Source organism: Lemur catta, chromosome 1 (genome assembly GCF_020740605.2).
Source record: "Lemur catta isolate mLemCat1 chromosome 1, mLemCat1.pri, whole genome shotgun sequence".
In the NCBI taxonomy this organism is placed as follows: Eukaryota; Metazoa; Chordata; class Mammalia; order Primates; family Lemuridae; genus Lemur; species Lemur catta.
The window spans coordinates 113,358,082-113,371,021 of record NC_059128.1 but is presented as its reverse complement, the minus strand read 5'-3'; the positions used below and the strand labels follow the sequence as shown (position 1 = coordinate 113,371,021).

At 47.2% G+C, this 12,940-nt stretch overlaps 1 protein-coding gene and 1 pseudogene across 3 annotated transcripts; one reads left to right on the top strand and one right to left on the bottom strand.

Moving 5' to 3' along the window:
- Positions 1–432: 432 nt before the first annotated feature.
- CD70 (CD70 molecule) lies at positions 433–4,732 on the bottom strand. Of its 3 annotated transcripts, none has more exons than XM_045548638.1 (4): positions 4,429–4,732; positions 3,443–3,476; positions 743–1,140; positions 433–662 (listed from the first exon to the last, which is right to left on the bottom strand). In XM_045548638.1, exons 1-3 carry the CDS (start codon positions 4,588–4,590, stop codon positions 755–757), a joined length of 582 nt encoding a protein of 193 aa, XP_045404594.1. In that variant the 5' UTR covers positions 4,591–4,732; the 3' UTR covers positions 433–662; positions 743–754. The 3 variants fall into 3 exon arrangements, with proteins under 3 accessions (XP_045404594.1, XP_045404603.1, XP_045404586.1); XM_045548647.1 differs by having other exon boundaries at positions 433–657; XM_045548630.1 differs by having other exon boundaries at positions 433–1,140.
- A 251-nt stretch (positions 4,733–4,983) lies between these two features.
- LOC123638027 lies at positions 4,984–12,650 on the top strand (annotated as a pseudogene).
- Positions 12,651–12,940: the final 290 nt, after the last annotated feature.

Genomic DNA, 12,940 nt, shown 5'->3' with positions numbered 1-12,940 from the left:
ATTTCCTTTTGAAGTGGTGAAAATGCTTTGGAACTAAATAGAGATGGTGGTTGCACAACACCATGGATGTACTAAACGCCACTGAACTGTCCACTTTGAAAGCACTAATTTTATGTCATGTGAATTTCACCTCAATTTAAAAAAAAGAATGTATATACATGGTTTTGCAGAAGAGAAAATACAGTCTGGGTGGTGGCTCATAGCTGTAATCCCAGCACTTTTGGAGGCTGAGGCAGGGGGATCACTTGAGGCCAGGAGTGCAAGAGCAGCCTGGGCAACATAGCAAGATCCCATCTCTACAAAAAAATACAATGTATGTTGTTTATAAAGCATCCAGTCTGAGGTATTCTGTTATAGCAGCTGGAAAGGACTAAGACACTATCTTCTCTTAGTCTGGTTACAACTAATGAACTAAAACTGATACATTATTAATTAGAGTATACAGTTTATTTGCATATCCTTGGCTTTTACCTAATGTCCTTTTTCTGACCCAGGATTCCACATGACATTTAGCCATCACATCTCCTTAGGTGCCTCTGGGTGGTGACAGTTTCTCAAACTTGCCTTGTTTTTGATGATCTGGATGGCTTTAAGGAAGACTGGGTAGGTTATCTGCATCTTTTGCTTTGAGAGACAGCCACCCAGGTAAGCTGTTTTCTGTCCTGGCAGGCAGATAAACCAAGGATAAAATAGGGGAAAAAATTACAGAAAAACAGAAGGAAAAAGAAAAAAAACAACCAACCTAAACCAGGAGCTATGCTCCGGGGTGCACCCACTGAATGCCAAAGAAGGTCTCATCAGCATTTTGTGAGGGCAGCAGTGGCAGACTGAGGTTGGTGCAGAGGGTGTCCCCGAGGGCCAGAGGCGTCAGGCGCTGGGAGGAAACGGTGCAATCTTGGTTGAAGGGGAGGCGCATGAGGCTGTAGGTGGCGGAGGCGCAGATGCCCACGGTTAGGGTGGCATTGCGGGGCACGGTGGTGTGCCTGGAGGGACAGTTGGCCAATGTCACCTGGATGTGCAGCCTGTAGATGCCCTTGCGGTGGACACGCAGCTGCCCGTCGTCCAGCTCTGCTCCGTGCAAGAAGGTGCGGCCCAGGGCTGGGCCCCCCTGCCAGTACAGCCTGGGGTCCTGCCGAGGTCCTGGGGGCACAGGGTTCGGGGATGGGAGGATGAAGGTTTTGGGAAACTGAGGGACCCTCTGGTCATAGAAAGAGTGGCACTAGGGATAGGGCGTTAGATGAAGGGATGGAGAGTTAGAAATTTAAAGGGAGGGAGAAAGGGACAAGGACAGAGAGAGGGGGAGGGGCAAGGACATATAGAGAGAGTGGAGAAAGAGAGACAGACGCAGAGACAAAGTGTGTGTGTGTGTGTGTGTGTGTGTGTGTGTGTGTGTGGTGAATTCTTATAATGCTGTCTTGCCTGGCATCCAATTTGAATATGTTTAGTTTTTTCACAGCAAAATTAGGGCTGAGTGTGTGACAGTTTCCAGTTCTCTGCCCCCTCCCAGTTCCTCAATGTTATCGATCCAGTGCACCTGCTTTATGCAGCCACCCCCTGGCCCCCTTGATGCAGCCTCGTTGACTCCTCCCTGCTCACCCCATACCCTGCTCAGATTGTGTCAATTTCCCTCACAGTGACCACTCTCAGTTTCAGAACGCCTCCAGCCTCTACCCCTAACAATTACAATTCCCCGCGGGAAACCTGCTTGGGGAATGCCTTGAACCCTAATAAAGGCTTTGGCTCATGCATCCCTTCCATGCTCTCTCTTGCTACTCACCCACTGGTTGACGTGTGTGTGTGTGTGTGTGTGTGTGTGTGTGTGTGTGTGTGTGTCCCAGCGGGCTCCCCGCTTCCTGCTGGCCCCCTCTCTCTGGGATCTGTAAGCAATAAACTCTGTTATTTCACGTGTTTTGTCCCACAGCCTCCCGTGTCTAACCCTAACCCTAACCCCAACCTAACTGTCCTCTCAGGCTCTCCTACAGAGTGGCTGTCTTGGTAGGAATACACTGAATACAACTCGGACAGAACCACGAGGGTGTTTGCTGAGATAAACAAGTTTCCTGCTGGTGGGGGGACACTTGGTCACTGGCTGGACACTTAAGAATTAGGCCACCTGCCAGGGCAAAGAAGGATTCCCTGAAAGGTACATTGTACATACACATCCACAGCTACATTGTGTGGAGTAGAATCACAGCAGGGCTAGATTGTACAGCCACTCTTGAGAGAAAGACCTCAAGAACAAATTAGAGGGCCAGGCGCGGTGGCTCATGCCTGTAATCCTAGCCCTCTGGGAGGTCAAGGCAGGAGAATTGCTTGAGCTCAGGAGTTCGAGACCAGCCTGAGCAAGAGTGAGACCCTGCCTCTACTATAAATAGAAAGAAATTAGCCAAAACAACTAAAAATAGAAAAAACTAGCTGGGCATGGTGGCGCGTGCCTGTAGTCCCAGCTACCCGGGAGGCTGAGGCAGGAGGATCATTTGAGCCCAGGAGTTTGAGGTTGCTGTGAGCCAGGCTGACGCCGCGGCACTCTAGCCCAGGCAACAGAGCAAGACTCTGTCTCAAAAAGAAAAAGAACAAATTAGAGGGAAAATATCACAGAGACAGAGAGAGAGAGACACACACACACACACACACACACACACACACACATCAGGAGCTCTGAGAGGGCCAGAGATCAGAAGAGAAGAGGAGAGAGAGAAAAGAAAGCCCCCTCTGTTATAAAATGGAATGAACACAGCACCCAAACCTCGGATCTCTGGTGGTGAGCTGTGGACGCCCAGAAGAGGAAGAGGGTTAGTTAGAGGGGAGGGAGGGAAAGAGCTTCCCTTGGGCAGGCAGGTGAGTCACGCCCTCACCTCCCTGAAGTCTTTTCACCGATGTCACCCTCCCAGGCACCCCCTTCCCCTCCCCCACAACTCCAATTTAAACAGCAACCCTCACCTTGGCATGCGTGGATCCCCCCCCCGCCCCCTCTTGTTTAATTTCTCTCCAAAACACACTCTTTGTCTCTACTTGGTGTTGCTAACATATCTTACTTGTTCACTTATTATTATTATTTTTTATCTCCCGGACAGTAGAAGGGAAGCACCAGAGGGCAGGGATTTGTGTCTGTTTGGTTCGCTATTGTGGCTCCGGGTACAGTGCCTGTCCCCCAGCCAGACGCTCACTCAGTTCACGTTTGTGGCATGAACCGAGGAAGGTGGAGGTTGTTGTCTTGGTGGTTTTTGATGATGCCAGGAGAACAGATCCAGTGGGAAGGACTGACAGGGCACAGCACTGGGTGCCCGCACCTGGCCCCCTCCTCTTCCTCACTCTTTCTTGCTTTTGTTCCCTTTCTGTGGCACGTGCTCCCTCCCTGCCCCTCTCTCTCTGCCCCTTCTCTCTCTCCCCTTCCCTTTCTGTCTCTGTCTCTCCCCTGCACCCAACGCGAGCCCCAGGTTACCTGTGTGGTTCAGCTGGAGCTCAGCTATGTCCCACTGGAAGAGAAGACCAGAAAACAGAGCAAGGACTTAAACACGGAGGTTTTAAGTGTCCCCTAAGTCAGGGACGGGGTGGGGGTGTGTGTCTCTCTTCTCCGTTCACCCTCCTACTCAGCCCTCATCCCATTCCCGGATTTGTGATTAAAAAGAAAAAAAAAAGTTTCTTAAAGGGGAAGTTAGGTTTGAACCAGCGGGGTAGAGTCAAAGACTAGACATTCAGAAGAACTTCCTAGTTTTCCTGGACATCACCCGGAGCGAGCGAACCGCAGGCCCCGGCGCAGCCTCCCAGCCCGCTGGGCCTCCGCAGGGACTCCCAGCCCCGCCAGCGCGTCCTGTCCCAGGAAGCCCCCGCTGCCCGCGTTGTGAAGCCCCCGGCAGCCTCTGAGTCACCCCGCCCGGGAAACACCACAGAGTCATCTTCCAGGGCCACGTCGGATGCACCTTTTCCCACCCCGGGATGCCCCGTTCCCTCCCGGGGCGTCCTGGCCCAGCCTGGCCTCCCTGCGCGGGTCTCTCTCTGCGCCAGCAGGTCGTCGCCCTGGCTTTTTTTTTTTCCTTTTTCTTTTCTTTTTTTAAGAGGGAGGATCTCTCTCTGTCGCCCAGGCTGGAGTGCAGTGGGGCGATCGTAGCTCACTGCAGCCTCCAATTCCTGGGCTCCAGCGGTCTTCCTGCCGAGCCTTCCTTCCAGCCTCCCGAGCAGCTGGGACTACAGGTGCCATCACCACGACTGGCTAATTTATTTTCATTTTCCTTCCTTCCCTTCCCTCCCTCCCTCCCTCTCTCCTTTTTAAACCCATCTGATTCCGATGCTGTCAGTTTGCGCTCTAGCGCACCGCCCCCCCCGCCTCTCTCCGCGTCCCTGCCGGGTTCCCCAGCCCGGAGGTCCCCAGGCTGGGCGAGCAGCTGGCAGGTGTGCACCCCACCTGCCCACCACTCCTTCTCGACTCACCCCAGGTGGCTCGAGCTGCTGCTGCTGCTGCTGCTGGCGCGCTGGGAGGACCAGGTAGCCGACCAAGCAGAGCATCATAACAAAAAACAGGCTAAAAACAGCCTTCGTGCCGCAAGGCCAGGGCAGGCGGCGCACGGGGCACCCGGAGCCGTCCTCCGGCATCACTGGCGGCTCCAGCCGGTGCAGGCGGGGTCGGGACGCGAAGGGCTGCCCAGAAGAGGGAAAGAAACTTCACCCTCTGAGAATGCGCTTCAGCATCTGCTGGCTTAAACCTGAGGGGCACCAGCCTGCCCTTCTTTGGGGATGTCCGGCCTGGGGCGGGGGAGGGATTCCGGCTGCTCTCTGAGCAGGGAAATCCCCTCCCGCTAGGTCCTGGGCTGGGGCAGGGCAGCTGCGGGGTGGGCTTGGGAGGTGCCTGCCCCACCTTGCCCCTCAGGAGGGGACGTCCAGATCTTTCCATTTGTCTCTTCCCCTCCCCTTCCTGGTGCAGGTTCATTCATTCATTCATTCATTCAATCAACAAACTTTTATTGAGCATCTATTAGGGACTAGACAATGTGCTGCGGGGGACTAAGTGTACAGCCAGCAGGCAGGAATTGGGAGCGCTCCCCAAATATCTACGTGTTCTTCTTCATGTCCCCGACCTCCCTGGCAGTCAGGTGGGGCCAGGCGACTGCCCTGCCCCAGGGCGTGATGCCGGATCACTGATGCATCTGTCTCTTTAAAAACACCTCCCATAGTGCATCAGTTTTCTCCTCCCCTGCATTCTTGAACAGGCCTCCAGTTCTAACTCGTGTCCACACGGAAGCTCAGAAGGTGACCTCGTTTGGAAACAGGGCCTTTGCATATGTCATTAGGTTACCATGAGGTCGTGTTGCAGGAGGGTGGGCCCTGCATCGGATGGGCTGAGGCTGGGGGCCTAACAAGGAGATGGAAGGAAACAGGAGAGATTTCAGAGCTTGAGTCAACAATATTTGCAGGGCCGAGGAGTGGACAGGTCAAAGAAGGAAGTCACATAAGTCCAGGATCTTTGGGACCCAGGTAATCAGCATACACTCCCTGGAGTCCCCACTACTAAAGGAATTTGTTTCACTGAAGCCCCTAAATTCCATGTCTAGGGAAATGAAGTGGGTGGTGCTGTTATTAATATTTCGATTGTCCATAGCAGCCAGCTGAGAGAGGGTGTCTGCCAGCTTAATTCTCCTAGCAAGGAGCTTTTGGGGGGCAGGTGCCTGGGCTGCAATGGAGATTTGCATCCTGTACTTGAAGAACCTAGACTTGACTGCCTGATTCATCTGGTGACTTGAGCTGGGCTCTAATCGATTGCGCTCTAGTCTGTGTGGTTCTGCTGCAGGTTGGGGGCATCTTTTTTGATTTTTGAGGAGGAGTCTTCAGAAGCCAGGACTTTCCCCTATCTGTGGACTCTACAGCTGAGGTTGTGGGACAAGACGTCCCCTGCCCTTGCCAACTAACTTCCTACCTTCCCTCTAAGTCAGGCGGGTCGGGAGCTCTGCGCAGGGCAGAAAGCTGAGGGGCGAGGTCCAGGGTGCAATTGGGACACAGGAAGTAAGATCACTTTCCCCTCTCAGGGAAGCCTCAAGCCCACTAGGCTGATTTTTGGCAGTCTTCTTCCCCTGTGAGACACTTAGAAACTTCTGCCTCCCTTCCATGCTCCTGGGAGCTGAGGACAGCTTGAAGGTGCCCACTCAGGCTTCCTCTTTGTACAGCTTTGTACAGCTGCCTCTCCTCTTTCTCTTTGCTGTGGTTAACCTCCAGTTGCCACAATTGGTGTTATTGCCAGAGCTCTAAACAAGAAAGGGACCAAGGCCCTTCAGCTTAGAGCTACCCCCTTCGCTACACAGCTTCCCTCTTATTACTGGGATTTCATCTGGGAGACATGTCTGTTTCAGTACTTATTTCCCACTCCACCATTCCTGTTCCCTTCTCCGTCCCACAAACCAGTAAGACTGGGAGAGTTGAGTGCAAAAGAAAGCAACAATAAACACTTTTCTCCTATATGAAAGTCTGGGCTAGTATGTCATCTGCACTCTATAAAGTCTTCAGAAGCCCAAATTCTTTCTCTTTTGTGCCTGTGACACATCAAGTGTAATGCCCTTGTCTGCATAGTACAAGATGGCCAAGTTTGAGGCACCTAGAAGGTGAAAAAGTAAGTCATGTACTGTCCTTCCCTTTAAGAGAAGTAATCAAGTTCACTCACAACCCATTGGTGAGGACCAGTCACATGACCACATAGAATCATGTGACTCAGGCAGGGGAGCCTGGGAAATGTAGTCTTCAGTCTGAGTAGCCATGGACCCTGCTGAAACTCAAGGCTTTTATTATTATGAGTAATAGCATTTTGTACCTCAGGTGCAAATTTCAAGGGGTCATCTTAAAACTCCTTTATCAAGACAAATATATTATCATGCAATATTTTTTAAAAAATAAAAAAGTTAATGCAAGAAAAAAATCCATGATGAACAAATTGTAAAAAAAAAGTTTCAAATAAAGAACAGATCCAGGCCAAGGATGGGTGGCCCATGCCTGTAATCCCAGCATTTTGGGAGGCTAGGATGGGAATATCACTACCAAAAATAGAAAAATTAGCCAGGCGTGGTGGCATGTGTCTGTAGTCCCAGCTACTCAGAAGGCTGAGTAATAATAATTACTTGAGCCCAGGAGTCTGAGGTTGCAGAGAGCTATGATGATGCAATTGCACTCTACCAGGGGCCACAGGGCAAGACTCTATCTCAAAAAAAAAAAAAAAAAAATTCGCAATACTTCAACTAAAGAACAAATAAAACACTCAGACTCAAGTTGACACTTTAAAAATTTCATGAACTTTAACAAATAGTGACTGCATATCAATCTATGTTAGTCCCATGTGTAAGGTTTTGTGGATTGGCTGGCGCCAGAGAAAGAAAGATAAGCAGAGTTAAAGGGATAAGTAAAGAGGCTTTGTTGGAGCACTCCCAGGTGGGGGTAACGAGTCCCAAGAGAGAGGGAACCAGGCGAGGTTCCCAGGTCCTGGGAGAGAGAGAGATACCTGAGAAGTCACGTCGCCTAGAAGTTTGAGTGGGTTTATATATGTTTTTTAGGGCTAGAGGTGGGGGTTTCTTTGGTGGGAAGATTTATGGCGGGGAGAGCAAGGAACTTTCTATTGCAGTTTTAGGGCAGGTGTGGAGAAATAGGAGGGGCTGGTGGTATGGATGGACTCCAGGAACCGTGACGGACTCCAGGAGCCCAGACCCTTGTCATGGTAACCATCAGGTGTGGTTATTCTTTTAACTCAGCTGGGCCTAGCAGGCATTGTGCTCGGCAGGTCTCCTGGGCCTTTTCTTTTTTCCATTAGGGAGGGGAGCGGTGCTTGCCACCAGCCTTACACCATGGTCCAGAATACATTTCCCATTTAAAACATTGTAAATTGTTCTTCTGTCCCACACGGACAGCAGCTAGTGGAAATTACTATATAGTCTGTTCTTGACAAAGACAACACTAGACAGATGTTTAGAGATGCATGAAGTTGTAGGTAGCGCATCTTTATTTCTGTGTAACATTTTGCTGTGTGAATATACCATACTATATTTATCCTTTGATCTGATGCTGGACATTTGGGGAATTTCCAGTTTTGAGCTGCAAAAAACATGTAACTTTTGATGATAGCTATCCGGTCAGGTGTGAGGTAATGTCTCTTTATGGTTTTAATTTGCATTTCCTGGCAGACTAATGATGTTGAGCATGCCTTCATATATCTGTTGCCTATTTTTATGTCTTCTTCGGAGGAATGTCGATTCAGGTCCTTTGGCCACTTTTTAATTGGTTTTGGGTTATTTTTGTTCTTTTCTTTTTTTGATATTGAGTTGTGTGAGTCCCTTAGATGTTTTGGATATTAATCCTTATCAGATTATCAGAATGTTTACAAATGTTTTCTCCTGATCCACAGGCTACCTTTTCATTTTGTTGGTTATTTCCTTTTTAGTTTGATGTAGTCCCACTTGTTTATTTTTTGTCTTATTGTCTGAGCTTTTGCTTTGATATCTGAAAAATAATCATTGGCAAAATCAATGTCAGGGAGCTTTCTCCCATGTTTTCTTCCAGGAGTTTTATAGTTTTAGATCTTACATTTAGGTCTTTTATCCAATTTGGCTATGACTAGAGTGAACAATAATGTATTGTATATTGCAAAATAGCAACAAGAGAAAATTTTGAATGTCCTCATCACAAAAAATAATGTTTAAGCTGATAGATATGCTATTGCCCTGATTTGATCATTGCACAATTTATATATGTGTTGAAACATCACATTGTACCCCACAGACATGTACAATTGTTATCTGTCAAGTATTTAAAAAAACCCAAGAGATAAGTATTGATAAGAGTGAGGAGAAAAGGAATCCCTTACACACTGTTGGTGGAGCCATTATGGAAAACAGTATGGAGGTTCCTTAAGAAATTAAAAATGGGGCCAGGTGTGGTGGCTCATGCCTGTAATCCTAGCACTCTGGGAGGCTGAGGCGGGTGGATCATTTGAGCTCAGGAGTTCGAGACCAGCCTGAGCAAGAGCGAGACCCCATCTCTACTAAAAATAGAAAGAAATTAGCTGGACAACTAAATATATATATAGAAAAAATTAGCCGGGCATGGTGGCACATGCCTGTAATCCCAGCTACTAGGGAGGCTGAGGCAGAAGGATTGCTTGAGCCCAGGAATTTGAGGTTGCTGTGAGCTGGGCTGATGCCACAGCACTCTAGCCTGGGCAACAGAGTGAGACTCTGTCTAAAAAAAAAAGAAAGAAAGAAAGAAATTAAAAATGGGCCAGGCCAAGACCGGAGGATTGCTTGAGCTTAGGAGTTGAAGACCAACCTGAGCAAGAGCAAGATCCCATCTCTACTAAAAATAGAAAAATTAACTGGGCATCGTGGTGCACACCTGTAGTCCCAGCTACTCAGGAGGCTGAGGCAGGAGGATCACTTGAGCCCAGGAGTTTGAGGTTGCAGTGAGCTAGGCTGATGCCACGGCACTCTAGCCCCAACAATAGAGTGAGGCTCTGTCTCAAAAAAAAAAAAAAAAAAAATTAAAATGACCCAACAATCATTCTGTCTGATGTGTGTGTGTGTGTGTGTGTGTGTGTATATATATATGTATATAATATACTGATATAGACATATAGATATAGACACATAGATATGTGGATAGGTAACATATAGTCTCTCTCTCTCTTTGTCCCCCTCCCTCCATCCCTCTCATAATAAAGAGATTTATTATAAGGAATCAGATCACAAGATTATGGAGTCTAAGGAGATCTGCAGTTGGCAGGCTAGAGACCCAAGAGAACGGACAGTATATCCTGAAGCCAAGAGACTACCAATAGCCCAGGTCAAGGACAGTCAGCCAGAGGGAGTGAATTCTTTACTCAGCATTTTTGTTCTCTTCAGGCCTTTAACAGATTGGATGAGGCCCACCCACATTGGGGAGGGCAATCTGCTTTACTTGGTCCACTGATTCAAATGTAAATCTCATCCAGAAACACCTCCCCACACTCATCCACAATAACATTGGAGCAAATATCTGAGCACCCCATAGCCCAGGCAAGATGACACATAAAATTACCCATTGGGTCCACTGATGACCCTGCCTGCTACACCAATTTGGCAGAAGCTCAGATGAGCAGGAGAAAGCTGAGCTGCCAGGTGTCAAGGGAGCCAGTTAAGACAATAAGCAAAAATGAAAGTAACAGTGAAGCCTTTAAAATCACTTAGTGTGATAGTACATGAGCAATAGACTAAACTGGAGAAATCACCAACGTTCCCCCGTTCCATTTCCCCCCGGAATGGTACACTCATGAGGGTCAGGTGACTTGGCATAGATGTAAGGTGAACACAAAGCTTGTGCGGTTTTCTGGACCTGGGGGTTGAGGGAGGAGGAAGAGAAGGGCTAGAAGTGGAAAAGTACTGAGTACTGTGTCAGTAGAGAAAACTGTCTTCACGGTTCTCCTCTGTCCATGGTAAGTGGGTCTTCGCAGATAACTCCTGATAAAAAGGCCTCTGAAGGAAGGCCCTTAGGATAGGAATGCAGGAAGGCAACTAGGTTACCTAATTTGTCAGCATAGAACTGTTCATCGTATTCTCTTATAACCCTTTTTATTTTGGTAAGATCTGTAGTGATGTCCCCACTTTCATTTCTGAGTTTGAGAATTTGAATCTTTTCTCTCTTAGTCAACCTAGCTAAAGGTTGGTCAATTTTACTGATCTTTTCAAAGAACCAACTTTTGTTTTTGTTGATTTTCTCTATTGTTTTTCAATTGTCTATTTTATTTATATTTGCTCTAAACTATTTTTTTGTTTTACCTTTTTCCTGTTAGCTTGGGTTGACTTTGCTTTTTCTAGTTCTTTAAAGTGGGCAGTTAGGTTATTGATTTGAGGTCTTTCTGCTTTTTTTAATGTGTGCCTTTTACATGGCAATGAATTTCCCTCTTAGCACTGTTTTTGCTGCATATCGTACATTTTGGTGGATTGTAGTTTTGCTTTCATTTGTTTCAAGGTATTTTCTAACTTTCCTTGGGACCTCCTCTTTGTTACATTGGTTGTTTAAAGATTGTGTTGCTTAATTTCCACATATTTGTAAAATTTCCAGGTTTCCTTTTGTTACTGATTTCTAATTTCATTCTATTGTGGTTAAAAAATATTCCCTATAATTTCAATCTTTTAAAATTTATTTAGATTTGCTCTGTGGCCTAGTATATGGTGTATTCTGGAGAATGTGCCACGTGTAGTTGGGAAGAATGCACATTCTGCTATTGTTGCATAGAGTTTTCTGTATATGTCTGTTAGGTCTAATTGGTTTATAGTATTGTTCAAGCCCTCTATTTCCTTATTAATCTGGTGTTCTATTCATTATTGAAAGTGGTGCGCTAAAGTCTCCAACTATTATTCTAGAACTGTCTATTTCTTTATTCAATTCTGTCCATTTTGCTTCATATATTTTGTGGCTCCTTTGCTAGTTATGTGTATGTTTATAATTGTTGCATCTTCTTGCTGTTTTGAAGCTTTTATCAGTATATAATGCCCTTCTTATTCTCTGAGAACTTTTTTGATTTAAAATCTATTTTGTCTGACAATAATATAACCTCCCCAACTCTCCTTTGGGTTATATTTGGATGGAATATCCTTTTATGTCCTCTTAGTTTCAAGCTCTTTGTGTCTTTCCATCTAAAGTGAACCATTTGTAGACAGATGACTCATGTTTTTTTTTTAAATCCAATCTACCAATTTCTGCGTTTTAATAGAAAAGCTTAATCCATTTACATTTAAGGCAATTGGTGATAAGGAATGATTTTCTTCTGCTATCTGGCTATTTGTTTCTATGTGGCATATGTTTTTGCTCATTTCCTCTATGAATACATTTGTTTGCATTTTGTTGGTATTTGTAAGGTACCATTTTGGTTTTCTTTTTCTTTCCTTTTCTGTGTTTTTTTCCCCGGTTATTTTCTTAATGGTTACCTTGTAGATTACAATTAAATGCTAACTTTATAACAGCCTAGTGTAAATAATACCCACGTATTTTCAATAGTATACAAACACTCTGCTCCTATATACCTCTGTCCCTCCCTCTTTATATTATTTTTATACATTGCATCTTTATACATTGTGTCCTCTGTAACATATATTATTGCTTTGTGCATTTTCCTTTTAAATAATATAGAAAAAGAGGAAGTGGAGTGGCGGCAGCGGCGGCGGGCACCGGCCTAGCAGCCTCCTCCCACCACCAGCACCCCCGGGGCCGGCGACGGCTGAGCCCCGCTGCCCTTTCCGGTAGGGGCCGCCCTTGCCTGCTGCTGCGAGGACAAGGAGGACGACGAGGAGTTGTGAAGGCGGCGGCCAAGGGGCACACGTGTCTCTTGCAGCTAAACGGATTGATTAGCCCCCAACTGCGGCACCTCCGGGCGGCCGCTGCCCTCAAGAGCAAGGCCCTGAGTGCAGCCGAGGCGGCCGCGACCGCGGCCACCCCGGATGGGGACCCCAGAGCGACGGCAACAAAAGGAGCCGGGGTGCACTCCGGCGAGAAGCCCTCTCATTCCCTCCCCAATAATGCAAGAACTGAGGCCCCCAGCCCGGCAGAGGACTAGATGAGGGCACTGAGCAGGAGGAGGAGGAAGACGAGCATGAGACTGATCAGCAAAGATCTGTCAGAACCCTACTCCATTTATACCTATAGATATTGCATCCACAACTGGCCACAGCTGTGCTGCTTGGCCATGCTAGGGGAGGAGTGTGTAGGCGCCATCGTTCACAAGTTGGATATGCACAAAAAAATGTTCCGCAGAGATTACAGAGCCATGTTAGCTGTGGATTCCAAATACAGGAGACATGGCATTAGTACTAACTTGGTTAAGAAAGCTACATGTGCCATGGTTGAAGGAGACTGTGATGAGGTTGTTTTGGAAACAGAAATTACAAATAAGTCTGCTTTGAAACTTTATGAAAATCTTGGTTTTGTTCGAGATAAGAGGCTG

What these genes read in the sequence shown, in the direction of transcription:
- CD70 (XM_045548630.1), bottom strand. Translation starts at nt 4,590, where the DNA reads ATGCCGGAGGACGGCTCCGGGTGCCCCGTGCGCCGCCTGCCCTGGCCT. An exon ending in AGCAGCTCGAGCCACCTGGG is followed by an intron (nt 3,477 to 4,428) that starts GTGAGTCGAGAA and finishes CTTCTCTTCCAG; the next exon opens with TGGGACATAGCTGAGCTCCA. An exon ending in GCTCCAGCTGAACCACACAG is followed by an intron (nt 1,141 to 3,442) that starts GTAACCTGGGGC and finishes CTGTGCCCCCAG; the next exon opens with GACCTCGGCAGGACCCCAGG.